The sequence below is a fragment of the Anarhichas minor genome, unplaced genomic scaffold (genome assembly GCF_050575085.1).
Source record: "Anarhichas minor isolate MPS153535 unplaced genomic scaffold, ASM5057508v1 ptg000024l, whole genome shotgun sequence".
In the NCBI taxonomy this organism is placed as follows: Eukaryota; Metazoa; Chordata; class Actinopteri; order Perciformes; family Anarhichadidae; genus Anarhichas; species Anarhichas minor.
Window position 1 is genome coordinate 13,346,357 of NW_027466470.1, and position 25,193 is coordinate 13,371,549.

A 25,193-nucleotide genomic window follows, 5' to 3' on the forward strand; every position below is an offset into this window, starting at 1 on the left:
GCACATACATGCAAATGCAGGCACACACCCTTACACATGCACTCACATATAGTTCTCTGCTCAAAGCACTCTACTTGAAACACTTGCTATTCAGTGCTCTGTGTTGGTCGATTTCGACAAAGGTTATCAGAACTTAACTTTGCACACGCTGAACAAGGACAAAACAAAGAGAAGCACATCTCTGTTCCTCCTTTTGTGGTAGAATATACACACAACAGTAGAAATTAAGGAATGTACTTCTTCAAGCTGTGCCTCTGTCGATGGTAATTGTTCACCAGAGTCTTTGAGAGAGGGAGAGTGTAGGAGGACGGGTCGTGAGCTGGCTCTTGTTGCCACCACGCTTCTACACGAGGCCATAGTCCTGTGCCTTTTTGTTTATAACTGTCTTATTATTAAAGAATGATGCTGCTCTTTTTCTTCTTCATTGTATCCTGTTGGTGGGGGAATGATTGAAGCTGATATTTGCCCTAAAATATCCAAAAGCCTACTAGGACAGATCCCTGATCATCCATTGGGTTTCTCCTCTTTCCCCTAAGAAATCACCAACAGGTGGCGCTGCAGTCACACTCTTCATGCTCCTCGGGACAAAGAGCTTCCAACAAACCCCAGTTGTTATCAAGGCAACCAAATCAGTTGAGTTCTTTATCAGGAAATTGTGACACATTCATGTTTTGGTATTCATATGACTTTTTTTTGTGATGATGTGACCTTCCTGGCTGATGTGACCTTGCTGGCTGGCACCTTTCAGGGTTATCACTGCAACACCGACCGTGCAAAGGAGTTAACTGTATCCTCTGTTTACCTTAGATTAGTGTATTCAAAGTGGGGTCCTAACCGGCCCCTATACCTGCTGTTGTTCAGGAGATCACGAAGTGTCTCCCTGGAAAATTACGCAAACATGTCAGCATTATTTCATTTAAAGTGAATACAGTCAGCTAAGCAGAAATATGTGCTGTTACTCGGGCTCCCCTGTTTAAATACATAGAGCTACAGATAAGTCTACCAAATCATTTCAACAATTTCTAAAAATCCATTTCAGTGTGTCCTTGTCTTTTTATATGTTTTATTTGCGTAGACATTGGAGCACATTACTGTATGCCAGTTGGCTCATGTCACTTGAATTACCATTATGGGAAGCATCTGAGTGTAAGAGACCGCCCCAGTATCCGCTGCTGCATCCAACTCGCTTTCACACTTGGGTTCATTCACACACACTTTTCCCACCGGGATGGAGCCGCTTCAGCTCGCGCGCAGAGCCAACGGGCAACACACACGCTGTCACTCGGCACACATGGCTGCAAATGTATGGCGAACATTTTCCACGTTCATCTGGATATTACCACTAGTTTCAAGTTCGAGGACGAGGAATTATCCACCCAACGAAGGTGAGTGAGGAGGCAATCGTCTGAGCGCGTGTGTGACACATTCGGGTTGTCAGCTCTCCGCACGCGGGAGGAGACACCGCTGCGTGCGCGTCCTGGAATGGTTGTAGGAGCAGGGCGAATATATGCATGAAACTCGGAACGGACGAAAAGTTGGATTAGGGGACATTTTATTATTTTCTCCTGGTTTCTCGCGGACTTTTGCCTCCAAGTAGTTCAGCTGCATGTCATGTCTTCCCAGTATGGTCACGAACATCTTTCGTTCCTTGGATATTTTCGCATGATGTGGTCTAGTGTACAGATAAGTGTGAAACATTTAGGCCTTTATTCATTTATTCAACAGTTGAACCTTGAAACTCACACCTGGTCTGTATGCATAAATAAGATTTGAAACCATTACATCAATATTAGAATTTGAAATGATATTGATTTATCTGATATAATGTAATAAACACGGTAGTTGGAATTAAAATAGTTTAAAACATAGCAAATCAAGAGAAGTATAGACCACATGATAATATTTGCCCCGAGCTTCCTCCTTAGTACTTTATTTAGCGATGGTCGTGTGGTGTAAGTCTCCCAATTGCAAAACAAATTGAACTTATTTCTCACTGCTGGAGAATTTTGTTTTACTGCAGTGATGGAGGCTGTTTGCCCTGAAACCACTTGCATGTGTGCATGTGCATTTTAGTGACCCTGCTGGATACCAGGACAGTGCCAGGAGAGCTGAAATGGGCCGCCAGTCCTTCCGAGGGAGGGGTGAGTGGGAGCTTTTTTACAGATACACTGTTTTCAACCACACTCACTCTATCTCACTCGCACACACTTGGTCTGGAAACTAAATAATCATCCCACAGATTTTGAAATGTGCTGTTCACCAAGCCTAAGTGCTAATATGAGACTGCTGGCGTCGTGTTTGGCACACGAAAAGGCATAAACCAGCTTGGTGGTGGGTGTCATTTTTTAGGGATTTTTACTACCATGCAGTTGCCAGGATGAATCCTGCAGATATCTATTTTTTATTGCATCCTCTCATCTTTTTGTACTTTTTGTTATTGGTACATTGTGATCTGCCATCTATGTCCTTCCTCTTCCTCTCTCACTCCCTTTTGCTCAGTGTCTCTCTCACTTCTTTGTTGGTTTAAGAGTTATTGGTGAACTTGACACTTGTTTCTTCAGTCACCATGCTCTCATTCTCTCACATGCCGCTTGATTGACGGGGTCCTGGTCTGCACGCACTGAGCTTTTGATTACAGAACCCCCCCACCACCACCACCTTCCGCATCCCTCAGCTACACGCACACACAAAACACCATCTCTGTATGGTTGGGGCAAAGCTTTTTTTTTTCCTCTGACAGCTGTGATTTTTGTCTGCTGACAAAAGAACCTAGACAAGGAGGCATCATACCCCACGATAGTTTTTTTTTTTCCACAGCTCTCATCCTAATACACACATACATTGCAAAGACACATATAAACACTCAACAGCACACAAAGATATGACCACGTCTACACAGTCTTATAGTCATATACTGTAGGAGTGCACAGTTCCAGACTAAAGAACCGGACCGATGCTAGAATTGTGAGGGTGATAACGATGCCGATAATGTGAGAATAATACAAATCTGATATTGATATCATAAACCAATGTTCAAACATTGAACTCAATTGTCCAAAATGACAAAATGCTCAACAGTAAACCTCACTGGAAATGAAAAAATCTAAAGAAACAAATACAACAAAAAAAACGTAAATAATGAACTTGATTTATTATTCAAAGTTTAGGACAAATGGATACATTTTTTTTACTGCACTGCAGTTTCTGCCAACATATACACCAATATTAATTCATTAGTATATTTGTAATAAGCCAATATCGACCAATAAGATCAGCCCTGATGACATATCGATCAGGCTCAATTAGTCACACTCAAACACAGACCCCCTCCTCCCAACACACACACACACACACACATTCTGTCTTTCTCTGACTCGCCCTCTCTTTTTCTCTCTTTCGACACGGCACGTTTAGTGTGTATACAGCTCTCACCAGAGCAGATTATTATTCAGTGGCAATAAAAAGCCAATTTGGAGTTGAGAGGCTAAGCGGTCATTTGAAGGGTCACAGTACAAGGCAAATAGTCGGCTGTATTGAGATGGATGGTGCAGTGAAGGTTGAGCATGCTTCTCTTGTATGGAAATGTGCCTTTAAAATCCTTGGAGTCGCAACAAATCTGAACCACTGTCCACTGCAGAATGTTGATGCAAGAAGGAATATTTTCATATGTGCCCCAGCATCTGAAATTGATTTGAACCTGTTTTTCTGTATCTGTGAGGCCAAATATATCTTCACATGGCTAGAAAAACACGATAAGTTCTCCACAGGGAGCATGTTGTTATGGTCACTGCTTCTGTAACAGTATTTCTGTCTACTAAGGCTCAAGATTAGAGTTCAACATACATTATTCCATAGGTTTCAGTTCATGCCTGTGCAGCGTGAAAATCCCCCTTTAGAGACGTGCTGTAATAATCATTGTTAATATTTAGCCTTGTTGACTTTTTGTCAAAATTGCATCATTTGCAGCAGCCACCAGGGACTGTTTCTTTTAGCCTGCTTAGTTTTGAAAACCCTTACCTGTGTGTGTGCATTCAAGCACTTGTCAGAAACTCAACCTTTTATATACAAGCTGCCTCCACATTCACGTCCTCTTCACAACATCTGTATACAGTATCATGTATGCATGACAGCATCACTTAGCATAACTACTTGTCAGATAATCATTAAATGTGTTTATTGAATAAAAAAAGTTTTGACCTGCTCTTAAGTGCCTTTCCACACAACAATTTCACAACTTTACCAATTAATTTTCACTGTTTAATGATCCCTTTGATACAGCATCTGTTTTGATGATATTAATGGCACATGTTTTAAAGTGGTGGCCTTTAAAGTTAAGCACGAACAGTTTATCGTTAAGGAGCTTACATATGATCAAGACGCCCCTCACAAGTGTAATAATACATTTGCATGTGTGTTTGTTTGCAGTGGGAAGAAGTGAGTATAATGGATGAGAAGAACATCCCCATCAGAACATACCAGGTGTGCAATGTCTTGGAGCCCAACCAGAACAACTGGTTGAGGACTGATTGGATCCCTCGGTCCGGCGCTCAGCGGGTCTACGTTGAAGTCAAGTTCACCCTGAGAGACTGTAATAGCCTGCCAGGGGTCACCGGCACCTGCAAGGTACCACAAAACACACACGCATGATGATCATTGTATGGTTCGGGCGCAGTAGAAAATTAGATGACATCAAGGATTTTCCGTTAAATACTTTGACTCTTTAACTTGTTAACTTTTATGCTAATTAGTTAATGGACAGGCGGCTGCTAATGGGGCTTTATTATATATTACAGCTGCTGGTCATTCAAGCACAAACCCCCCTCTGACTCATTATCATATTAAGAGAAAGGATGAGCGCTGATGATGATAAATAGATGCCTCAGTCTCGCTTTTTTTTCTGTCCCTTTTGTCTTGTAGGAGACATTCAATCTCTACTACCACGAGTCTAACGAAGACAGAGAGAGCTACATCAAAGAGAGCAGCTTCATTAAGGTGGACACTGTGGCAGCAGACGAGAGCTTCACCCAGGTAACACTGAACAACTGAGTCAGGCTTCTTTATCTTCCCGCCTCCACTCACTTTAATTTGCTCTTATCTGGAAAATAAAAAACTCGGTGGCACTTAGCAGTAATTTTTTATTTGTTTTACAAGCACTTTTATCTTGGATGTCCATTCTGCCGTCCTAGAAATGCTGGCTGGGTGCTTTTGCCTCGTCCTCACAAGAATTACTTCTGATTTCGGCATTGTTGGCTTTGCAGCTTCTTTTACCTTTGCAGTCAATAGAAGTCAATCTGGATGAGAGCCAAATGCTGAAGATGTGAAGATCAGCCGCGGTTCAAATAGCAACTCCCACTTTAGATTGAACAAGCGAATTGAATTAATAAGGGCTGCCACAGTTTACTGCATTTCTGTTAACGCAGCTCCCTTCTCTTTACGTCCAGGTGGACGTTGGCGACCGCATCATGAAACTGAATACCGAGGTGCGAGACGTGAAAGTCGCGACCCGGAAGGGTTTCTACCTGGCCTTTCAGGATGTCGGCGCCTGCATCGCTTTGGTTTCCGTCAGAGTTTTCTACAAAACATGTCCGCTCACCGTTCGCAACCTGGCAACGTTTCCCGACACTGTTACCGGGGCCGATACGTCTTCGTTAGTGGAGGTCAGGGGGTCTTGTGTCAACCAATCGGACGAGAGAGAGGAGCCTAAAATGTACTGCGGTGCTGATGGAGAGTGGTTGGTTCCTATTGGTGGATGTCTCTGCAACCGGGGATATCAAGAGAAGGGCGGCACATGTAAAGGTAAGTGAAGCTGCGTGCACCAGAGCTGCTTGTCTGTTTTTGTGATGGTCTGACTGATCCATTTTGGATCTATAAGCTCTCCACTGCTCTTGTGTTGCTACTTCTAAGACCCATGTAACAATGATCAGTGCTCTAGTTAACAAGCTATCTGCTAACAATAGCAAACAATGACAGATTTGGTTTGTGTCGTAATTAAAACCTTCTTGATTATTTGATGGATTTCCAAAGATAATTTTTAGAATAGTTGTCCTCTTAAAGGGGCTATTACATGTTTGGAACACCGCAACAAATTAATCAGTGTTGGTGTTTTTTTCACCTTTTACAAAATGATAGTGAGTTGAATGAGACATTTCTTCAGGGCCGAAGTCGTTTGGAGATAGGTTGGCAAAAGACTATGTTACAGTTGGCAATCCACTTTGTTGCATTAAGAATTACACGTGTTTATTGCTAAAATTATCGACGTACTTTTTGAATGGTGAAACATTTTTCAACGGAATTGGCATTTGTATTTTTGGCAGGCGCAAACTCACGCCTTAAAGGAATAATTGTTTGGGAAATCCACTTATTTGGGTTCTTGCCGACTTAGATGAGATGACTAATATTGCTCATCATCTATTTCACTTTAAATATACGTTTGCCACTTTAATAACAGACTCAATTTAACATGCTCTTAATTTGTTTTTTTGTTATTCTACTTTTGCACTATGCTTAGTGTTATGCACCAATCACCAACCCAAATTCCTTGTATGTGCAAACGTACAAAAAAACGATTCTGATTCTGATATCTATCCATTTAATATGAAGATGGAGCCAGGAGATGGGTAACTTAGCTCGGCACAAAGACTGGAAACGGGGAAACAGCTAGTCTGGCTATGTCCCAAAATTACAAAATCTACCACCTACCAACACCTCAAAGCCCACAAAGACATGTTATATAACATGTTATATCTTATGGACACTCCACTGGTTGCCTGACAACATCACATTGAAAACAAGACTCTAGAAAGTTACTGCACCCATAAAACCACAATCATTGTTACACATTGTTATTGTATGGATTAAACAAAAAATGTGTAATGTGTTAATTAGTGAGCGTTAGGTTAAGGGTTAAGGCCGTTTCCAGTCGTTGTGCTAAGCTAACTGTCTTCTGACTGCAGCCTCTTTTCTCAGTCTTATATTAATATTATTAATGTTTTTTATCGTTCTAGCAAGAAAGCAAATAAGCGCATTTCTCAAAATGTTTTGTCAAAAAACTGGTACGAGTCTCTACTTTCAGCTTCTTTTGAAAAGTAACTCCTATTTAGCGGTTTAAATACACCGTTATGTCATACAAATACAATATCCTCAATATAATGAGTTAATCCCTTTGAATAAATCCAAGAAGTAAAGAGTTTTTAAAATAAATTTCCCTGCAAAGATAAGTGGAAGCTCTCAGGTCTCACTGTGAGGTGTGCTGACATAACAACAGCCATCTGGACTAAATTGTCATTCTATCACTTACAAATCTGGCCTGAACTTTACGGTAACTAATATGCAAGCTGTTCACACACCTCGCATCAACATACATGTGGCGTCGATGACGTGTAATGATTGAAAGTGACTTGTTGTGATAGTGAGGACAACTAAATGTGTGAGAAAGCTGGGCGAGCGGGGGACAACAGACTTTGTGGAGACACTTTTACAACATTGCTTCACTCCCCTTATTCAGTCTCATACACAACAGACACACAAGATGTTCTCTCTCACACACACGCAGATGCACAGAGACCAATAGAGACAAGGCAGAGGGACTCACTGATCTGCTGCCTCCGTTATATTTATGAAGCCTATCCCAGCAGGCTAATTGTATAACAAACAGACCCATAATTCAAAGAGAAAAGAAGAGATGCTGAGAGAGAGAAAGGCAAAAAGATGGACATAAAGAGAGCAATGCAGTCAGTGCCAGTTGGCGTTAAAGAGAGGGGGAAATAACGTGACATCTTCTCTTTGCAATAAGAAGAGCAGTAGCCAAAATTGTGTGTGACAAATGTTCTCTAAAACCTTTAGTCCCCTAGCCCCATTTGTTCTCTCTGAAAGAAGAGGAGGTTTGCGGGGTGGTCCCTGAAGGCTGAAAGATGTTCCTCCTCAACTAGATTTAGGAGAGACCCTTGACTGTTGAACCTCCAGCAGATGTGAAGTGCCATCTATCTATCTGCTGCTCTCTGCTCCGGCTCCCCACTCTCGCTGTCGCTGTCAGGTTGTTGGCCGGGCTCAGCTGCCTCAGTGGAAATCCATCAAAGTCTGGATGAATACCGAATGCTGCTCGGCGAAAAACTCTGACCCTGCAGTATTGGATAGACGACTGAACACCTCTTCCATTTTAAGTTCGAAATTCGCAGAGAGAAAGAGATGGGGGGGGGGGGCAGAGCGGGAAGGAGGGAGAAGGCATTGAGTTTTGAGAGGAGATTTGGATGATCTGCCTCTCCTCTCGTCTCTGATTCTGGGTCCTCTAGACTCACGTGCCTTCAGTCAGTAGAACAGACACAGGCACAGACAGACAGAAGCTGAGTGCATATAACCACTTACAGCTGGACAGAGACGCTTGTGATTATGGGGAGGTTCATACTGACCGATGCAGAGAAAAATAAATCATGTATATCCTCACTTTATGCACAAAATAGCTTAAAGCAACAGTTCAACATTTGGAACTCGTCATTTACTTTCATGAAAAGGATCGAAGACATCACAGCTCCATGGGTCGAGAAACAGTCCATAACCCCCCTTATAACAACAACTAGTTGTTTCTTCAATTTGTCTGAAACAAATTAGATATGATATGTTTATTAGTGAGTTATTGAGGTTCTTTTTACCTTTGAGCAAAGCCAGGCTAGCTGTCTCCCCTTGTTTCCAGTCGTTATGCTAAGCTAAGCTAACCTTCTCCTGGTTTCACATTTAACAGACAGTTATGCCAGTGGCATCATTCTTCTCATCTAATTCTCAGCAAAAGTGTACTTCCCAAAACATCAAACTATTCCTTTAATTTCATCCATGATATACCTCAAAGCATAGAAATACTCAAAAACAAGCCCAATTCAACCTGGTGTGCTTTGTAAGTTATCATACATCTTAGATTGTTATTTACAGCAAAAGTTGGCATTATTTATATAACATTTTGTCTTTATGCTAAGAGCCCTGGTGTAACAACCACAGTCTGCTTCTGTGTAGATAGTTTTACTCTCTGTCCTGTCCTTTTGCCTTTCTAATGCATTTTAGCATTCCCAAAAAGTCCTGTGGAATTGAACTGAAACAAGAGTAGGCTTAGCTAACGCTGTGAAATGTGAAAAGTTCATTTTCACTGTTGACACGGAGTAATGAGGATGGAGAGGATGAGAGGAGAAACTCTGGAGAGGAAGAAGGGATTAGAAGTTGAATGGGGCGAGAGGGGGATTGAAAGAAGGCCACTGACAGCAGAAGGCATCAATACAGGGCCGCCCCTCCCCCGCTGGGGGTTCGTCAGTAGGGGCAAAGGGGACCAGTAGAGAAACACAAGAGAAAGGGAACTCCCCCTCTATTCTAAACCCGTGGTTAAGACCGAGGTCATGACTGAGCCTGATGAAGACGTCAAAAACTCTGACTGACAGCCACACACACACACACACATACTCATACAGAGAGAGTTTAGCTACAGAGTGCAGGGTCATGACCGAGGTAGATGAAGACGTCAAAAGTTTGACAGCTGCGATCCGTCTGGGAGGATCGGAAACGAGGGAGGAGAGACGAGAGGAGAGAAACAACAGAGAGAATCTGAAATGTGAACGGGCGGAATGAAAGGGGAGCCTTCTGCTTTTTGTTTCACTGTCTCTGCACTGGCCTCCTTCTTCTGTCGTCTGACTCCGCTCACTGCCTGGGAGGGTTGGACTGTTGCTCTGTGTGTGTGTGTGTGTGTGTGTGTGTGTGTGTGTGTGTGTGTGTGTGTGTGTGTGTGTGTGTGTGTGTGTGTGTTCCCTGCATCCAGAGAGATTTCACGGTTGCGTTTCTTTCCAACGCACCTGCAGTGCCTCGTCAACAGCAGAAAGCATTTGCAACGAGAGGGATGAAAAGAGGGAGAAGAGAGCGACAGAGAGAAAGAAAGCCACACTCAGAGAGAGATGACAGAAAGAAAGAGTGAGCGGATGAGAGAAAGAGTGCGTAATCGCTGTATTCAGTCCCTCTAATTATTGCACCGCATTTCTGGACATTTCTGGTTATGTTGGATTGCTGATTTACTCTGTGTGTGTGTGTGTGTGTGTGTTTGTGCACCCGTGGATGTGTGTGGGTACTGTATCTCTGATTTTCTGCCTAACAAAGCCCTCCCTCCCATATACTCACAGTTTGGAGGGCTGCCCAGAAATGCCTGGAGTGTGGTGGGGCAAACAGAGAGGGAGGACTTCTGTGTGTGTGTCTGTGTGTGTGTGTGTGTGTGTGTGTGTGTGTGTGTGTGTGTGTGTGTGTGTGTGTGTGTTTGTGTGTACATATGTGTGTATGCAGGTGACAAAGCAGGCAAAGGAATGGCACAAGTGAATGTCTGAAGCAAACCAAACCCAGGTGGGGGGGGAATGGTTTGCATTCCACCATCACAATCAGAGTGTGTGTCTCTGTGTGCGTTCTATTGTCTCCTTCTCCCAGGTTCCCCCCAGGTTGTTCTTAATGAAGAGGGGGTTTGCCAGCTCCACCAGTCCGTCTGTAGCTCTCTGGCATCGGAAACAAGCCCCGCTCTCCCTCGCTGTCTCTCTGTCTTGCTCTCATTATCCCTCCTTTCTCTTCTCCAACTCCTCTCCCTGATCCACGGTCAGGGAGGAGGTGGGGGGGGGAGGTGCTACTGCTGGTGGCGGGGAGTGTTCTGTGTTTGATGGGGGGGGGGGGGGGTATTGTTGTAGAGCCCTTTTCACATGCTAATGCTCGCACTGTCGGCTTTGGCCAGGCACACACAAATCCATACACATTTCTCCTCAAACCTACCAGTTTATGTGAGTATTTAAATTTAGGCAAACTTAAAGCTGCGGCTTCCCCTGAGCACATTCCTGAGGTTTTAAACGCAGAGTGATTTGAGTAGCTGGTGCCCACGTTGAGATATGAGATGGATTTGATACCAAGCTGTGTCGGAATGTGAGTTTCTGGGGAGCGGGCTGTCCTCCCGATGAAGGATGAAGACATACAGTAGGGTAAAAGATAACAATCACATCTTATCTCCGGCATTTTCCCTGGGTTTTAATTAACAGGGCATGACCCCTGTGATTAATAGTGTCCCTCCTTCTCGCGTGACAGTCTATCAATCCCTCCATCCATCCATCAATCCGTCCCTCCCTCCATCCATCACGGAGACAGGTGTCACACTGGAGCGGTCGGGGGTACTTCCTCCATCTACACCCCTCTGCTGGGAAGGAACAAGGGATGATGACAGATAACACGGGGTCAAGGAGAATACACGTACACACCCACCACATACGGTGTGCCGACAAGGCTCTTAGTTGGATTTCATGTGAGCCGCATTTGCATTTTAGGTAGCAGATGAATGCATATGCAAATGCCGACAATGCTGATAGTAATCAAAGGGCACCTTCCCCTCCGCTTCCCTCCCTCCTCTTCACTCACTCTCTTTTTCTATCTCCACCTCTTTATATCTCGCGCCTTGTCAGTCTATTTCTCTCGCCGTCTGTCCCAGTCAACCTTCCCTCCATCCTTTACACTCTTGTCACTTTCTCGCACTCGCCACAAGCAGACAAAGAGCTGATTGCGGTACATTTGCTCTGCTGCTAACAGGCACAATGTGGACATGCTCATAGACATGCACACGTATCTATCCCTATCGCCTTATCTCATCGGTATGTGCGTTAGTCCAATTCCCCCCCAGTTTATTGGGCGAGCTCGGGCTCCGCACGTTCCTCGGTAGCGTAGGGTTAATGCCGGGTTAATGACACTCTCATGAGCTCTTATTCCAGGTCAGCAGCGCTCACCCCCCTCCTGCCGAAACCAGCGCTACAGAAGACACAAAAGGCCACACACAACAGGGAGAATAGAGACGTGTGAGGGTGCTGAAGGAAGTTTATGGCTTCAAATACTTCCTCCTTTCTTTCTCTTCCTCCTTCTGTCTGTCCTCTGTGTTGGAGACAAGGATAGAGGATTGGGTGGGACAGAGACAAAGGCGGTGTGCTACCCCCCCTGGCAGAGTCTTGTTTAGGTCTATAATCAACCCCTAAGTCCTTAGCAGGTCAAATACTTTTCTATGTCTTTCTCCCTGTCTAATTCCCTGCCTTTCCCATCCATGGCTTACTTACCCACGTTGATGATTAAAAAGAAAGGAATGTGCACAACAGCCGGAGAGTGATAATACTTTGTCTTATCTCACATTTGCTTATACCAGCTGACACATTATGATAAGTCATTCACCAGATGAAAGCCAGCTTTATCAGCTGTAAATGTGTTTATGAATGTACAGGTTGCGACTTTGTAGTTTCCAGCCGTGCGTGTTTCGCGTGCGGTCTCATTTGAATTGGTATCGAAATCGAGCCATAAACGCTGCTGGTGGACTTCAAAGCTTTCTCGAGATTTGGCACTTGGAGAGGAGAGGGGTACGCTGAGATGCAGCAGGAGTGAGCGAGTTATCAGAGATACAAAGACAGATAAGTAGAGGTCGAGGAGGAAGTGCGCAGGGAGCGAATGAGGGAGGTTGTGAAAAAATGTGAAAGGGAGGGCAACCGAGTGTGTGAAAGAGCAAATCTGTGGTGCTCACGCAGATGGGGCAGGATTGTCGGTGTGAGTAGATTACAGAGGAGACTTCCTCCCTCTCATCTCCTGATGAGAGTGTCATAAAGCACTCTGAGACACACACACACACACACAATCACATACACGCACACACATCATTCCCACATTCCTATCCACTCCCACTGGGATGTCTTCATCTCCCTTGGAAATGTGAAAGGGTTGGGGGGGGGGGGGAAGGAGAGAACTGGGAAAGATGGTGGGATCGAGGAAGTAGAGTGAATAGGCTGTGATGATGAAAAAGGAAGGTGTTGAAAAAATGATTGCAGTGGAAACAAATGAAGGATTTCCTACCGAATTTAAAGAGAGAGAAGTGTCTCCAACCAGCCACGCTTTGCCATCTCTTTTGCTTCACCAGTGGATGTCAAGCGGTATAATTAGGCACTCATTTATTGTATTGTTGCTCTGTCAATGCATGAATATCTTGGGATACAGAGAGAAGATGTCGCTCTCTCCTCCCCCCTCGGTCTCTCTCTCTCTCTTCCTCTGTTTCTCCTCCATATATTTAAATGTCAGTAATATTTGTGTTGGCGTTTCGGTTTTGATGTATTCAGTTCTGTGTTCAGTGTTTCTGGTTTCTGTGAGTGGGAGCTGATCAGCGAGTGTTCTTTAGGTGTTTCTTTCTTTGCTTATCAAAGATAGAAGACATCACAGTGTGCCCATCCCTTTCATGCTACAGTATATCTATCGCTCCCTCTAGATTTCGTTTTTAAAGTTGTGTTTCTATGGATCGAAATGAAGCCCATGTGTTGATTAACTTGTTGTGTGAACTGTTGAAGCTGTCAATACGGAAGACAACAGAGACTGTATCAAGGGTCAGGGGTCAGCTGACCTGCAGTCAGTGTTGACTGCTCTGCTTGCAGCACACATCAGGGCGGACTTCAATTTTGCTATGAACTGACTAATGACAGGAACGTTTTAAAGGTATCCTGTTGAGTGTTTCTCACCAAAACATGTTTGGGAAGACTATTGTTGTTGTTTATTTTGAAACCATCATTGCTTGATATTTTATCTTTATCTCTGGGTTGTGCACAATAGGGCTCCAACTAATGATTTATTTAAATTTTAATTAGTTTCTTGATTAATTGATTCACCCTTCGTTCTATAAAAAGTAGGACCAGCAAATGTCCCATGTTGACTTATTTAAAATTGCTTATTTTGTCCAACAAACATTCAGTTCACTTTCACAGACGACAAAGAAAAACATAAAATATCGACATTTTATGAGCTGCAACAGCAAAATGTGTTTGGCATTTTCACTTGAACAATGAATAAATCATCCAAATATATAAACTGCCGATAAACATGTCAGCTCAGCCTATGTGCATACGATAGCTTAGAATAAAATACATGTAAAGTACAAGTAAAACTGGGGAACTTTTCATCAAAGCACCACTAGTGGTCAACGGCCCCCGCAGGGCACCTTTAAACAAGTACCGTGTTCTGTTCAAGGTAACATGCGAGCTCATCTACCCACTGTACTTGTTTCGTGTCTTGCATAACGTTTGCATCAATGTGACCTGTTGTTATTGACATTTTCTGATGCTGGTGTACTTGGCTAAGCATTGTTATTAATACAGAGTCTTAAATCTGTCTTTGTCTGTCCCTCTGCAGCATGTTCTGTTGGTTTTTACAAGGCCAAGTCTTCAGATGCAGGATGCTCTAAGTGTCCCCCACATAGCCACTCACTCAGAGACGGGGCGACCGTCTGCGACTGCCACTCTGTATTCTACCGCGCTGACAGCGACCCTCCCTCCATGGCCTGCACCCGTAAGAACACACACACACACACACACACAAACAAATATTAGTAAGACTATACATAAGTGAAAACAAAGACAATATGTGTGAGCATTGCTTGCAAAGAAAAGCAAGAAAGCACAGTCATTGTCTCCCACAGCTCTATCTCTACCAAACAGAGGGAAACACAAACTTGTCTGAATGCCACCCCTGTTTCATGATCCCATTACTCATGACTCAGCCACCATCTACATCCTGTCTGGAAGTAAAGGCCTTGAGAAGTGAATAAATGTCCTCTCACTCTGACTTTCTCTCTCTGTCACTCTCTCCAAGTCTCTGAGTAGGTCCTGTGTTACAGACTTGGAGAACTTGGTCTGTGTGTCATAAACTTAATTATGCCTATATACAGCACATGGTTTCCTTGGCCTGGGAAAAATGAAAACATACACACGCACACACACACACACACACACACACACACTCTGTCCCTCAGACATAAGACACACAAAAAAGGAATACCACAGAAGAAAACACCAACCCATCAAAAACATCTCTGAACAGTATGGTTACAGTCTGATGCCAGATGTCTACAATCCAACTCGTGCCAACAGTTTGCAGCACACACACACACACACACACACACACACACACACACCCCTATACACCCCGTATACTCTCTCCCCATTTATGTGCAGATAGAATGTAAACTTGGTTGGTTTTGTTCATTGTGTCCTCCTCAGAGCCACCGTCAGCCCCACAGCAGCTCATCTCTGTGGTGAACGAGACCTCGGTGGTCTTGGAGTGGGCCCCCCCTCGCCGGCTGGGAGGACGAAGTGACACCAGCTACAGTCTTGAGTGTCTCATTTGTCAAACAGCGAGCCACGGTCACAGTAGTGGTAAAGCTCTCCCCAGGAATCACAGCATCTCTCAGCTTGAGGCTCAGCACAGTGGCCAGGGGATGCAGTCAGACCAGGGGATTGTGGGATCTGAAGTCCAGTCAGGGAGAGGCGTCTACCAGAGCAGACCAGTACCTGGAGACTACCCGAGACTCGGCTCAGGCTCCATCTCCAGCTCTCAGCGCTGCCTGCCCTGTAGCTCCGATGTGCTCTTCTCTCCCGACCAAACCGGCCTGAAGACCACCAGGGTGGTGGTGAGCGAGCTCAGGGCCCACACGCACTACACCTTCATCGTCCATGCACGCAACGGGGTCTCCCAGGCCAGCGGTGCAGGGGCAACCCAGAGTGTGTCTGTCACTGTCACCACCAACCAAGCTGGTGAGTGTGATAAATCTGTTCGTCAGACTGTTGCAGCATCACAAAATGTGCTTATAGATGTTGTCCGTAAGTGGGTCAGCACAATACAAACTGCTGTTCACTGCATGTTGGCCCACAGGGAAGCAAAGCCCCATGGGTAATGTTTGAAACTGTGGAAGCATGTTATGAACAACCTCTGTATGAAGCTACATACTTGCATGCTAAAACTACTATCCACCCTAAACACTGCTGAAAACAGCTATTGGTGATGTATTCTTTCATTCAAAATGATTGAAGAAATACATTTTGAAGACGTATTTCTTTAACGCTTTCCAAATATATTTTCAGTGCAGCTTGTGCTTCGGCCATGTCTTTCTTTCTGACCTAAAATACATTTTGAGATAATGAATAAATAATAAATTAAACATTTCAAATACATTTAATGAAGAAAAACGGACTAAATTAGATTTAAAAAGCAGTCCTGCATTTCAACATATTTGCTATAATTTGCATTACATTTGAATAACACCTAAAAGGCATGGCCACATTGTAATACTGTATAAAAATACCATATATAGCAAATGTACTACTTCTCTACTAATAACAGCATCAACACTAATGAACCGACAAGATGTTTTTCTTGCTTCTTCTCAACTGACAACTCTTGCTCTTACTATCACTGTCATAGTTGCCATAGTTATTACTCTGTCCTCCTACATCTAACAACAGCTGAATTAATTATAGGGCTGTTTTTAAGAGAATGTCAGAAAGCATTGTGGGAAATGTAAATCACTGACTTAAATACAAATAGGAAGAGCGTGTTGAGGGGAAAGTAGATTCGAGGGAAAAGTAAATGACAACACCCCATCGCAAAATAGTCGACCCATAACAGCATTAGCGTGAGGGTGGGGTTTTCCTGGTCAGCTCTTGACCACAGAAGTGTGTGAAAAATCGCCCAGATTTTATGGCGTGTTTCATCTAAGTTGTGATGATGTCAGCCGTTGTGTGGCGCTCCTCGCACATGCTCTCCATTAGTTTTCAGTGTGTGCTTTTTTTTTTTAAACTGTCATTGCTTTAAGTCTTTGCGATGGCATTCAGAAAACAGCACACCTGCTTAGTTCCGGGTGCCCCGGGGAAATAACTTCGCTGTGTGTGCACAGCATGAGAACTGACTGGGACTTGTCAAGTCCAACCTGCACCACCATATGGCCCTATATCATACGAGCAGCCACAAAAGAGGACAAACGACATGAAGGAAGGGGAAATGGAAGGATTTAAGAGGAGAGAAAGTGCAGAATGAGGCTTGTCTCTGCGGAATAGGAAGGAATGAGATTTAGGTAATTTCTCAGCTGCACTGGTTCAATGGGATTGCTGACAAACCGGCACCGAACGTATCTTTTTAACTGTATTCAAGGCTGTGAAACTATTAGAGATGCTATCTTATTAGCAGCATCATAGCATATACAGTGTGTCATTCTACAAAGTTATCCTATTTTCACCTCATCATGCCCATCTTTCTCTCCCTCCCAGCTCCCTCTCCGGTGTCGGCCATCTTAGCCACCGACGTCACAAGGCACAGTTTGTCGTTGTCGTGGCAACAGCCGGATCGACCCAACGGGGTTATCCTGGAATACGAGGTCAAGTTCTATGAAAAGGTGAGGCGCCGGCAGGTTAATGCGGCTCAGGCGGCTGTCTGGAATGCCAATATGCTGGCACGCTGTTTTTATTTCACTGATGTTGACGATGGATTTGCAGTCAAGCATTGAAAAGAGCCCCCTCGTCTTGTCCCGTCTAATCAGGATCAGAAAGAGAGGTCCTACCGCATAATGAGGACCTTCTCTCGGAGCGTCGATGTCACAGGTCTCAACCCACTCACTGTGTACGTGTTTCATGTGCGCGCTCGCACGGCTGCTGGATACGGAGAGTTCAGCCCCCCGTTTGAATTCGCCACCAATTCAGGTATTCTGACAGTAATGTGTAGGAGTTTGAGAGGAGGCACCAAAGTTTAGTGTGACGAAGTTTGCAACTTTCTGGTTGATGACCTTTTGTGTCCTTCCCTGTTAGATCCCTTCCCCCTGATTGGAGAAGGAGTTAACTCAGCCTTCCTGCTGCTGTCTGTCAGTGGGGTTGGAATTTTACTGCTGATATCTGCAGCTGTCTTCATCATTAGCCGCAGGTATACACGCACACACACACACAGACACAAGCACATACAGGCATCCATACGGGCATGCGTGCACACCTATAGGTTGGTTAGAAGTTTCCCATCAATGCATCACTGACGTCAACATGAGTGCTGTCTCTACCTTAACCACTGCTTTTGACCAAATTACCACAACGCTCACAACTCCCCTGCTATTGTGTGGCTAAATAACGTGTGTGTGTGTGTGTGTGTGTGTGTGTGTGTTACCTGGAGCTTTTAAAGGGGATTATAGTGGAGACAGTGATAATCCCTTTGTCCCTGACTTGTCATTACTGTCTCTTCAGCAGCACAGCTTCTGTGTCAGCTTCCGCTGACGTGCACACTCACACACGCACAAGCATGCGCAAGTGCCCACAAACACACACACACACACCTGCTCACCCACAAAGGTGTTTTTGACAGTTTCTTTGTTTAATGGAAAACACCTTTTATCTTGCGCTACCTGAGGCATCGCCCCTCCTCCCTCTCTCCCTTGAATGCTTTCATCTACTCGCTCTGTGTCTTTCCTGCAGCCCGTTGCTCTCTGTTCTCATTGTCATTGCTGTTTCTCTCGTAGCAAATCCGGAAAAACCCAATGAATGCACAGCGCTACTGGAGAAAAAATAGTGTGTGTGTAAAAAAACAATTGGACACTTTTGCTCTTCTATCAGTTCTCTTAACTGTAAAAAATCACAACAAAAACATGTGACAAGTGAAAAGAATTGTTACAGGAATTCTTTGACAGACTTAAGTGTCTTCTCTATGATTGTGTGTTAAATGTTTATCACTTCTATTGTCTCATCAGGAGGAGCAAGTACAGTAAAACAAAGCAGGACTCAGAGGAGGAGAAACATCTTAACCCAGGTATTTCAAACGCACATATACTCTAATGTTAAAAAAAAACAATAAAAAAAACTGAGAGACAGATGGATGCTCTTTTTTTCTTAGATCCACCTGCACACATCTCAGACACATACTGCCAAAGACATTTACATAACATATGCACCAGAAGTTATACAACTCATATTTCATACCCTCCTCTGCATCCCTCCTCCTCCTCCCTCGTTTCCTCTCCTCTCCCGCATCTCCTTTATGGCAGGAGTTAAAATCTACGTGGACCCGTTCACCTATGAAGATCCCGATCAGGCTATCCACGAGTTTGCCAAGGAGATTGATGTTAGCAGTATTCACATTGAGAGGGTCATTGGCATGGGTGAGCCTGGCATTAGAGCTCGCACACAGACACATACACACACGTGCTCCCTTGGTGCTGACACTGCTGTTTGCTCTATGTGTTTAGGAGAGTTCGGGGAGGTTTGCAGTGGTCGGCTGCGTGTTCAGGGAAAGAGGGAGATCTACGTGGCCATCAAGAGTCTGAAGGCGGGATACTCTGACAAACAGAGGAGGGACTTCCTCTCTGAGGCCTCCATCATGGGCCAGTTTGACCATCCGAACATCATCAGGCTGGAGGGTGTGGTGACAAGATGTGAGTTGTTGACAGAACCTGTGAACTCTTAGTATTAGTAGTATTTGGGTTATGTGCCTGTTGTGTTTCAATATTTCTAAACTTACCTGTTTAGGCAAACCATTGATGATCATCACAGAATACATGGAAAATGGATCCCTGGATGCTTTTCTTCGGGTACATGCGTTTGATTATACAGTTTCATTGTCATGAATTTAGCTTTTAGTAGCATTTCTTTCCCCACTGGACTGAAAATGTACCAATTACCAGATAAAATGCACTCATTCATGACTGCCCATCTTGTGGTCGTGGCCCGTGTTAACCTGTTCTCTTGTCTCTATAATTCTAATTTTCCAGAAACACGACGGCCAGTTCACGGTGATCCAGCTGGTCGGCATGCTGCGCGGCATCGCCTCAGGCATGAAGTACCTGTCAGACATGAGCTACGTTCACCGAGACCTGGCAGCTCGAAACATCCTGGTCAACAGCAACCTGGTGTGTAAGGTGTCTGACTTTGGCCTGAGTCGAGTTCTGGAGGACGACCCGGAGGCTGCCTACATTACAAGGGTAAGACACACACAGAAGTAACGTATGCAGGCAAACTGGATGTGAACATATACATACTATCTGATGACAGCCTATGTGTATGGATTGTTAAACGCTGCCTTTGTAAACATATGTATTATAGACGATAGATGCATCAATCAAAGAATAAATCTTGAAACGAAACTTTTCGGAACATAAAACTTGTCTTTTTTGTCCACTGAAACTTTCTCCATGGACTAGGAACCTTTAGAGGAACCCTTTCTAACGACCAGGGTCTGAATTACATTCAGGGGACGTTTTGCCCCCCAAAAAGGCCCTAGTCAGGGGGTAGCACTTTCTGAAAGTACAATAACGTTTGGCGTGTGGTTTGCAAAGACGACTGTCGCTGATTGGTCAAACACACACACAGCGCCGCTGCTTCAAAGCGCGTTCCGCTTCTTTCATAAAACGAGTACTCTGGTATCGATTTATTTTATTTGTTTGATGCCATTAAAAGTAAAGTTTGGCTTTGCTCTTGAGAGAGAGTTTACGCGAGCAGGCTGAGAGGGCGAGAGGTAGAAGAGAGGGACAGAGCAGCAGTGCTATGAATGAGGGGGGAAAGAATTCTGATTGCCTCACGGCGGTTACATTCTAAAGCACAAATAGATGACCATCAAACACTCCACAGATGATTTACAGACACTCTCAGTTGCATTTTATTCATTACATCCAGTGTGCATCAGTAAATACTCGACAGCAGTAACAGGTTTTTTTAGATGAAAAGGATGGGCACACTGAACAGAAAGCTGCAGAGTGTATTTACCCCTGTGACCATCAGCACCCCTCGTCCCATGTGCTTTTTCATATGTCAATATACTTATTTGCCTAATCTTCCCAGGTCTTTAGCCCATTATGGAAACACTGAAAATAGTGGGCAGAAGGAACTTTTTAGTTCCTTTAAAAGTAGTCTCAGAACTTAAATTACCAGGAACTTCTTGGTGTAAACATGGCTATTATTCACTAAAACAAAATTACTTTTACTGCTGTTTTAGGAGGCCACTGGGACCTATCTGTCCCCTGGAGGGAAGATCCCCATCAGATGGACGGCTCCAGAGGCCATCGCCTACAGGAAGTTCACCACGGCCAGCGATGTGTGGAGTTACGGTATCGTCATGTGGGAGGTGGTTTCTTACGGAGAGAGACCCTACTGGGACATGAACAACCAGGATGTGAGTCATTTTTATATCTACGAGTAGCCAAAAGACAAAAGAGTGAGATGAATCACGAAACACTTTGCATATTTAAAGCTAAATGTCAGATCAAAATACCGTTCACCTCCATTGTTATCATGTAATGCATTCAAGGAATGAAGGCTTTGCCTCCAGAACAGGGATTACTCTCAAATATTCAAAGAGGATTCAGTTTTTATTTCAACTTGTTTTCATTGTTCTGGCCATAAATCCTGTTGGTAATGAGAACACTCCACTCGCCAGCTTTATTGTTCACTTCTGGGGAATCTTAAACAGTAATTTGGAAATTAAAACAAAAGTCACTTCACCCAAAATGTTCTTCGTGAAACTGTGTGTACGGTAGGTCAAAGTCTGACCACAAAGTAGCCCTTTAAGGTCTAATGAATGTTTACGGTTTCAGTAATAACTCAAAGATTCATCTTCATTATAATTTCCAAATATGTGGTTTATATAATATGGTAAAAGTGGGGATTTGCTTAAAAGCTGTCTGTGTGATTGCACTTGAGGTTGCCCCCCCCCCCCGCACTCTGTCGTAAAGCTAGATTTTAGCAATATAGTTGGTGAGTACAATGTCATCACAACTGAAAGGGAAGATGACAAAAAAGTCTAAAAAACTGTCCACCAACATTACAATCAATTACAATTTTCCTTAAACATAATTTGTGAATTTAAATGAGCTCAATTGAAATAGATAAACACATGGAAAAGGCACCACTTCTTCAGGATATCTTAGGAGAGGACTTCTGGGGGGAAATGATCTGTCCTCTATGTGAGGCACTGAATGCTGACCCAGAGGCTTTGACCTCTGCACCATTTTAAAAATTGAAAATTTTGCCTTCATCTGCAGAGGGGGCAGTAAGCCACGTTTTAGTTCTTCAGTCACAAGATATTTCGTTGAAGATAATATTTAGTCTTAATTAAAATTGACTAGAAAATGCTGCTTAGTGTTATCCTTCAGCCAAGCACACATTATATATATATATATATATATATATATATATATATATATATATATATATATATATATATATATAAATGTAGTGGTGATTCAGTTATTCTGAACGGTTTTTATATCTGAGACAAAAATCCTATTTCAGCTCAAATTTGCAATCACTTTGCTATCAAAGCTTGTTAAGTTTGAGTAGGTCAAAGACGCAGTCTGGCATATGGAAATCTTCAGACATGATTGATTTCATCTGCCGCTCAGTTGTAGTCTTAGAAAACTTTCCTCATAAGCCGTTCTCTAGACATTCTATCCGTCTTATTTACTTTCTTTTTTTGTGTGCAAATTAGTACACGCTGAGATGCTCGTCTGTCTTTAATTGGCTTATTTGTTTTAGTGAAACACGGGGTAAAAAACAACGAGATATAACTTTAAAAATCATATTTTTTAATATAACTACATAGCTTTCACACAATTCCTTGTTTCATACTGAGGCATTTTTGAATATGAAGTATTTTCACAGTCAAAATGTTGGCTGAGCAGCACTCAAAGCTGCAGCAGTGACGGACTCACAGCTCATGGAGGCAATTACACATATGGCAATGGTCCAAAATGAAGACAAAATATAGGCTAAAAAAAATGCTAACTCGCTAACTCCATGTCAACGATATATTTCCTGTTTACATCTCCCAAAGCCCCCAAACTATAGACTATCAGACTTGGGAAACCCCTCATGAAAAGTATTGTCCCACAATATAATGTACACAGGAAATAGTGGTGCTGCTCACAGCTGGAAAAAGTTTAAATAAATTTGATGGTGAGACAGCTCTGGAAATATTTTGGAAGACAACAGAAAAGCAATAAATCTTCGGCAAAAATGTCTGCTTTCTTTTTGTCAAATTGAACTGGCAGTGGCTTTTCAAAGTGGCAGTTTAATTGAAGTCTGTTGGCGCATATATTTAATGATTTCCTGCCCAAAGCCATAATAACTTATTGTATACAATACACACAAGTCTTTTTCTTGTTTTATGTTGTTTCAGTTTGGCATTAGGCAACCTTTTTAACTGGATCCAAGTTTTGGGAACTTGAAAAAACTCTGACCTGACCTTCCTGTAGGTGATTAAAGCGATAGAAGAGGGCTACCGTCTGCCTGCTCCCATGGACTGTCCTGTGGTGCTGCACCAGCTGATGTTGGATTGCTGGGAGAGAGAGCGAGCAGAGAGACCCACCTTCAGCCAGATACTCAACATGCTGGATAAACTCATCCGTAACCCTGGTACTCTGCGCCGGACCGGAGGGGACAGGTACACACTGTACATGTAAATCACAGAAAAATACATACAATACATACATATCCATTTCATGTTAATTCAGCATCCACACTGTCCTCACACCTACACCCGTTCACCCAGGTGATTACTTGCACACAGCGCTCCTTCAATTATTTCAGTACTTTGCCACCGCCAACCTCTCCCTCTCTGTGTTTTCACAGACACACAGCCACTATGTTGGAGTCAGGTGTGGGTTCAGAGGTGTGTGTGTCAATCCTGCCAGAGGTGTGCGTGCCAGTGTGGTCGGTATGCGAGTGGCTGCGGTCCGTCGGGTTGGAGAGGTACAGAGACACTCTGGCAGCAGCAGGATATACCAGCCTCGAGAGCCTCCTGGCTCTCACACACCAGTAAGTGCACCTTCATGCGAAAATGGACTTCGGCATTCGTTCATCACTTTTCTTACTGCAAAAATACGAGCTGCATGAACAGAATCATCTTTTGCTCAACGATCATGCTCAAGTCAAAGCAAGAGACAGACAATTAAAGGATAAGTCTAGTGTTTTTTCATCATTTCATTTTATATGTATGTATAAGTGAATTTATCCAACTAAATGGTATTGTTTGTCTTTAGATTATTCAAAGAAGTCTAATGTCATCTGAAATCGATGAAAAACCTAAAACATACCTTATCCTTTGAATACTGCATATTGTGGATTTGTGTGTTTGAACATGTATTTTTGTCCCTGCACCCACAGGGAGATGGACAGACTTGGAATAATCACACCGTCACACCAGGACCTAGTAATTGCTAGTGTGCAGCAAGAAATGTTGTCTCAAATGCAGCATATGCAACACACAATGGTTCCAGTCTGAGCTGGAGATGGATACAAGCCTTTTTTGAGAAGAATTTCATTTACCTCATCCATGCACTTTAGAGAAACGTTTCACCAGTGGAACTACAAGGAGTGGCTTAAAGTACAAGAGAACATGAGAAAAGCAGCACTTTTGTGAACTTCCGTCCTGTGGAGTTTTCTGAAAACCACGATCTGGACGCGGCCACAGATGGCATTAAGCTACAGAGAGCTTAGACTGAAGCCTCATCCTCTTATCCAGTTCTATTTCTCACTATATTATTATTATCTGTTTTGTGAAGGCTGACGTGTTAAGGCTGTGCATAAGCAGAATGGCTTCCAACCTTTCTTTTGCTGCTTTGGGCTTGACTTGAATAAATTGTATTTTGTGTTTACTCGTATGTCTGTGTGTGTGTGTGTGTGTGTGTGTGTGTGTGTGTGGGTGTGTGTGGGTGTGTGTGTGCATGCGTGCGTGTGTGTGTTTGTGTGTGTGCAGCGTGAATGCACACAACATGGAATCTCCGTTGTCAAGACGTCAGCTATCTTTGAATATTCTGAATATGCAAAGTTACCCAATAGAGAGAGCGGGAGGAGCCGGACAGAATGTATCATTACGAGCTCTTACTGGTTTCATACTGGAAGATCATACTAACACACTGTATGATTTGCTTGTGTTTTTTCATTGTTCATTTGAAAGATTTTTACTTGTATGAATTTCTGTTGAATTCAACATTTAGAATAGAATGACATCCCTCTGTGTCAATCGTACATGTCTTTTGTTTAATGCTAAGAGTTAGCTACATGAAGCGTTTTGTTTATTTATGGTCTTTTTTATATAGTTTGTACATTGTAAAATAGAAACACTGAGGAAATATTGTAATGACTGTCATATTGCATTGCAATAAATCCCCAAACCCATCCATTTATGTACGTTTTGATGTTGTTCAAACAACGCTTTTGCATTCTAATGTATATAATGTACAGCATGCATTGTAATGTAGACAGAACATCAAATGAAGCCGTGAGCTCTTTATGAGTTTGGCAGAAGAAAGTGTGGAAGTTGAGAGTTAGTCAGAGGTTTCTGTAACAAGGAAAAATCCAGAAGAACGCCCAGTTGAAATGCTTCTGGTGTCATCA

General features: G+C 43.3%; 1 protein-coding gene across 1 annotated transcript; it reads left to right on the plus strand.

Moving 5' to 3' along the window:
* Window positions 1-1,228: 1,228 nt before the first annotated feature.
* LOC142956559 (ephrin type-A receptor 4-A-like) lies at window positions 1,229-24,978 on the plus strand. Its single transcript, XM_076098205.1, has 19 exons — window positions 1,229-1,385; window positions 2,074-2,141; window positions 4,426-4,623; window positions 4,918-5,028; window positions 5,442-5,796; window positions 14,191-14,346; window positions 15,057-15,590; window positions 17,100-17,224; window positions 17,369-17,528; window positions 17,634-17,745; window positions 18,557-18,615; window positions 18,851-18,964; window positions 19,052-19,237; window positions 19,332-19,393; window positions 19,574-19,783; window positions 20,794-20,970; window positions 23,051-23,238; window positions 23,427-23,612; window positions 23,961-24,978. Exons 1-19 carry the CDS (start codon window positions 1,229-1,231, stop codon window positions 24,076-24,078), a joined length of 3,276 nt encoding a protein of 1,091 aa, XP_075954320.1. The 3' UTR covers window positions 24,079-24,978.
* The last annotated feature ends 215 nt before the right edge of the window (window positions 24,979-25,193 follow it).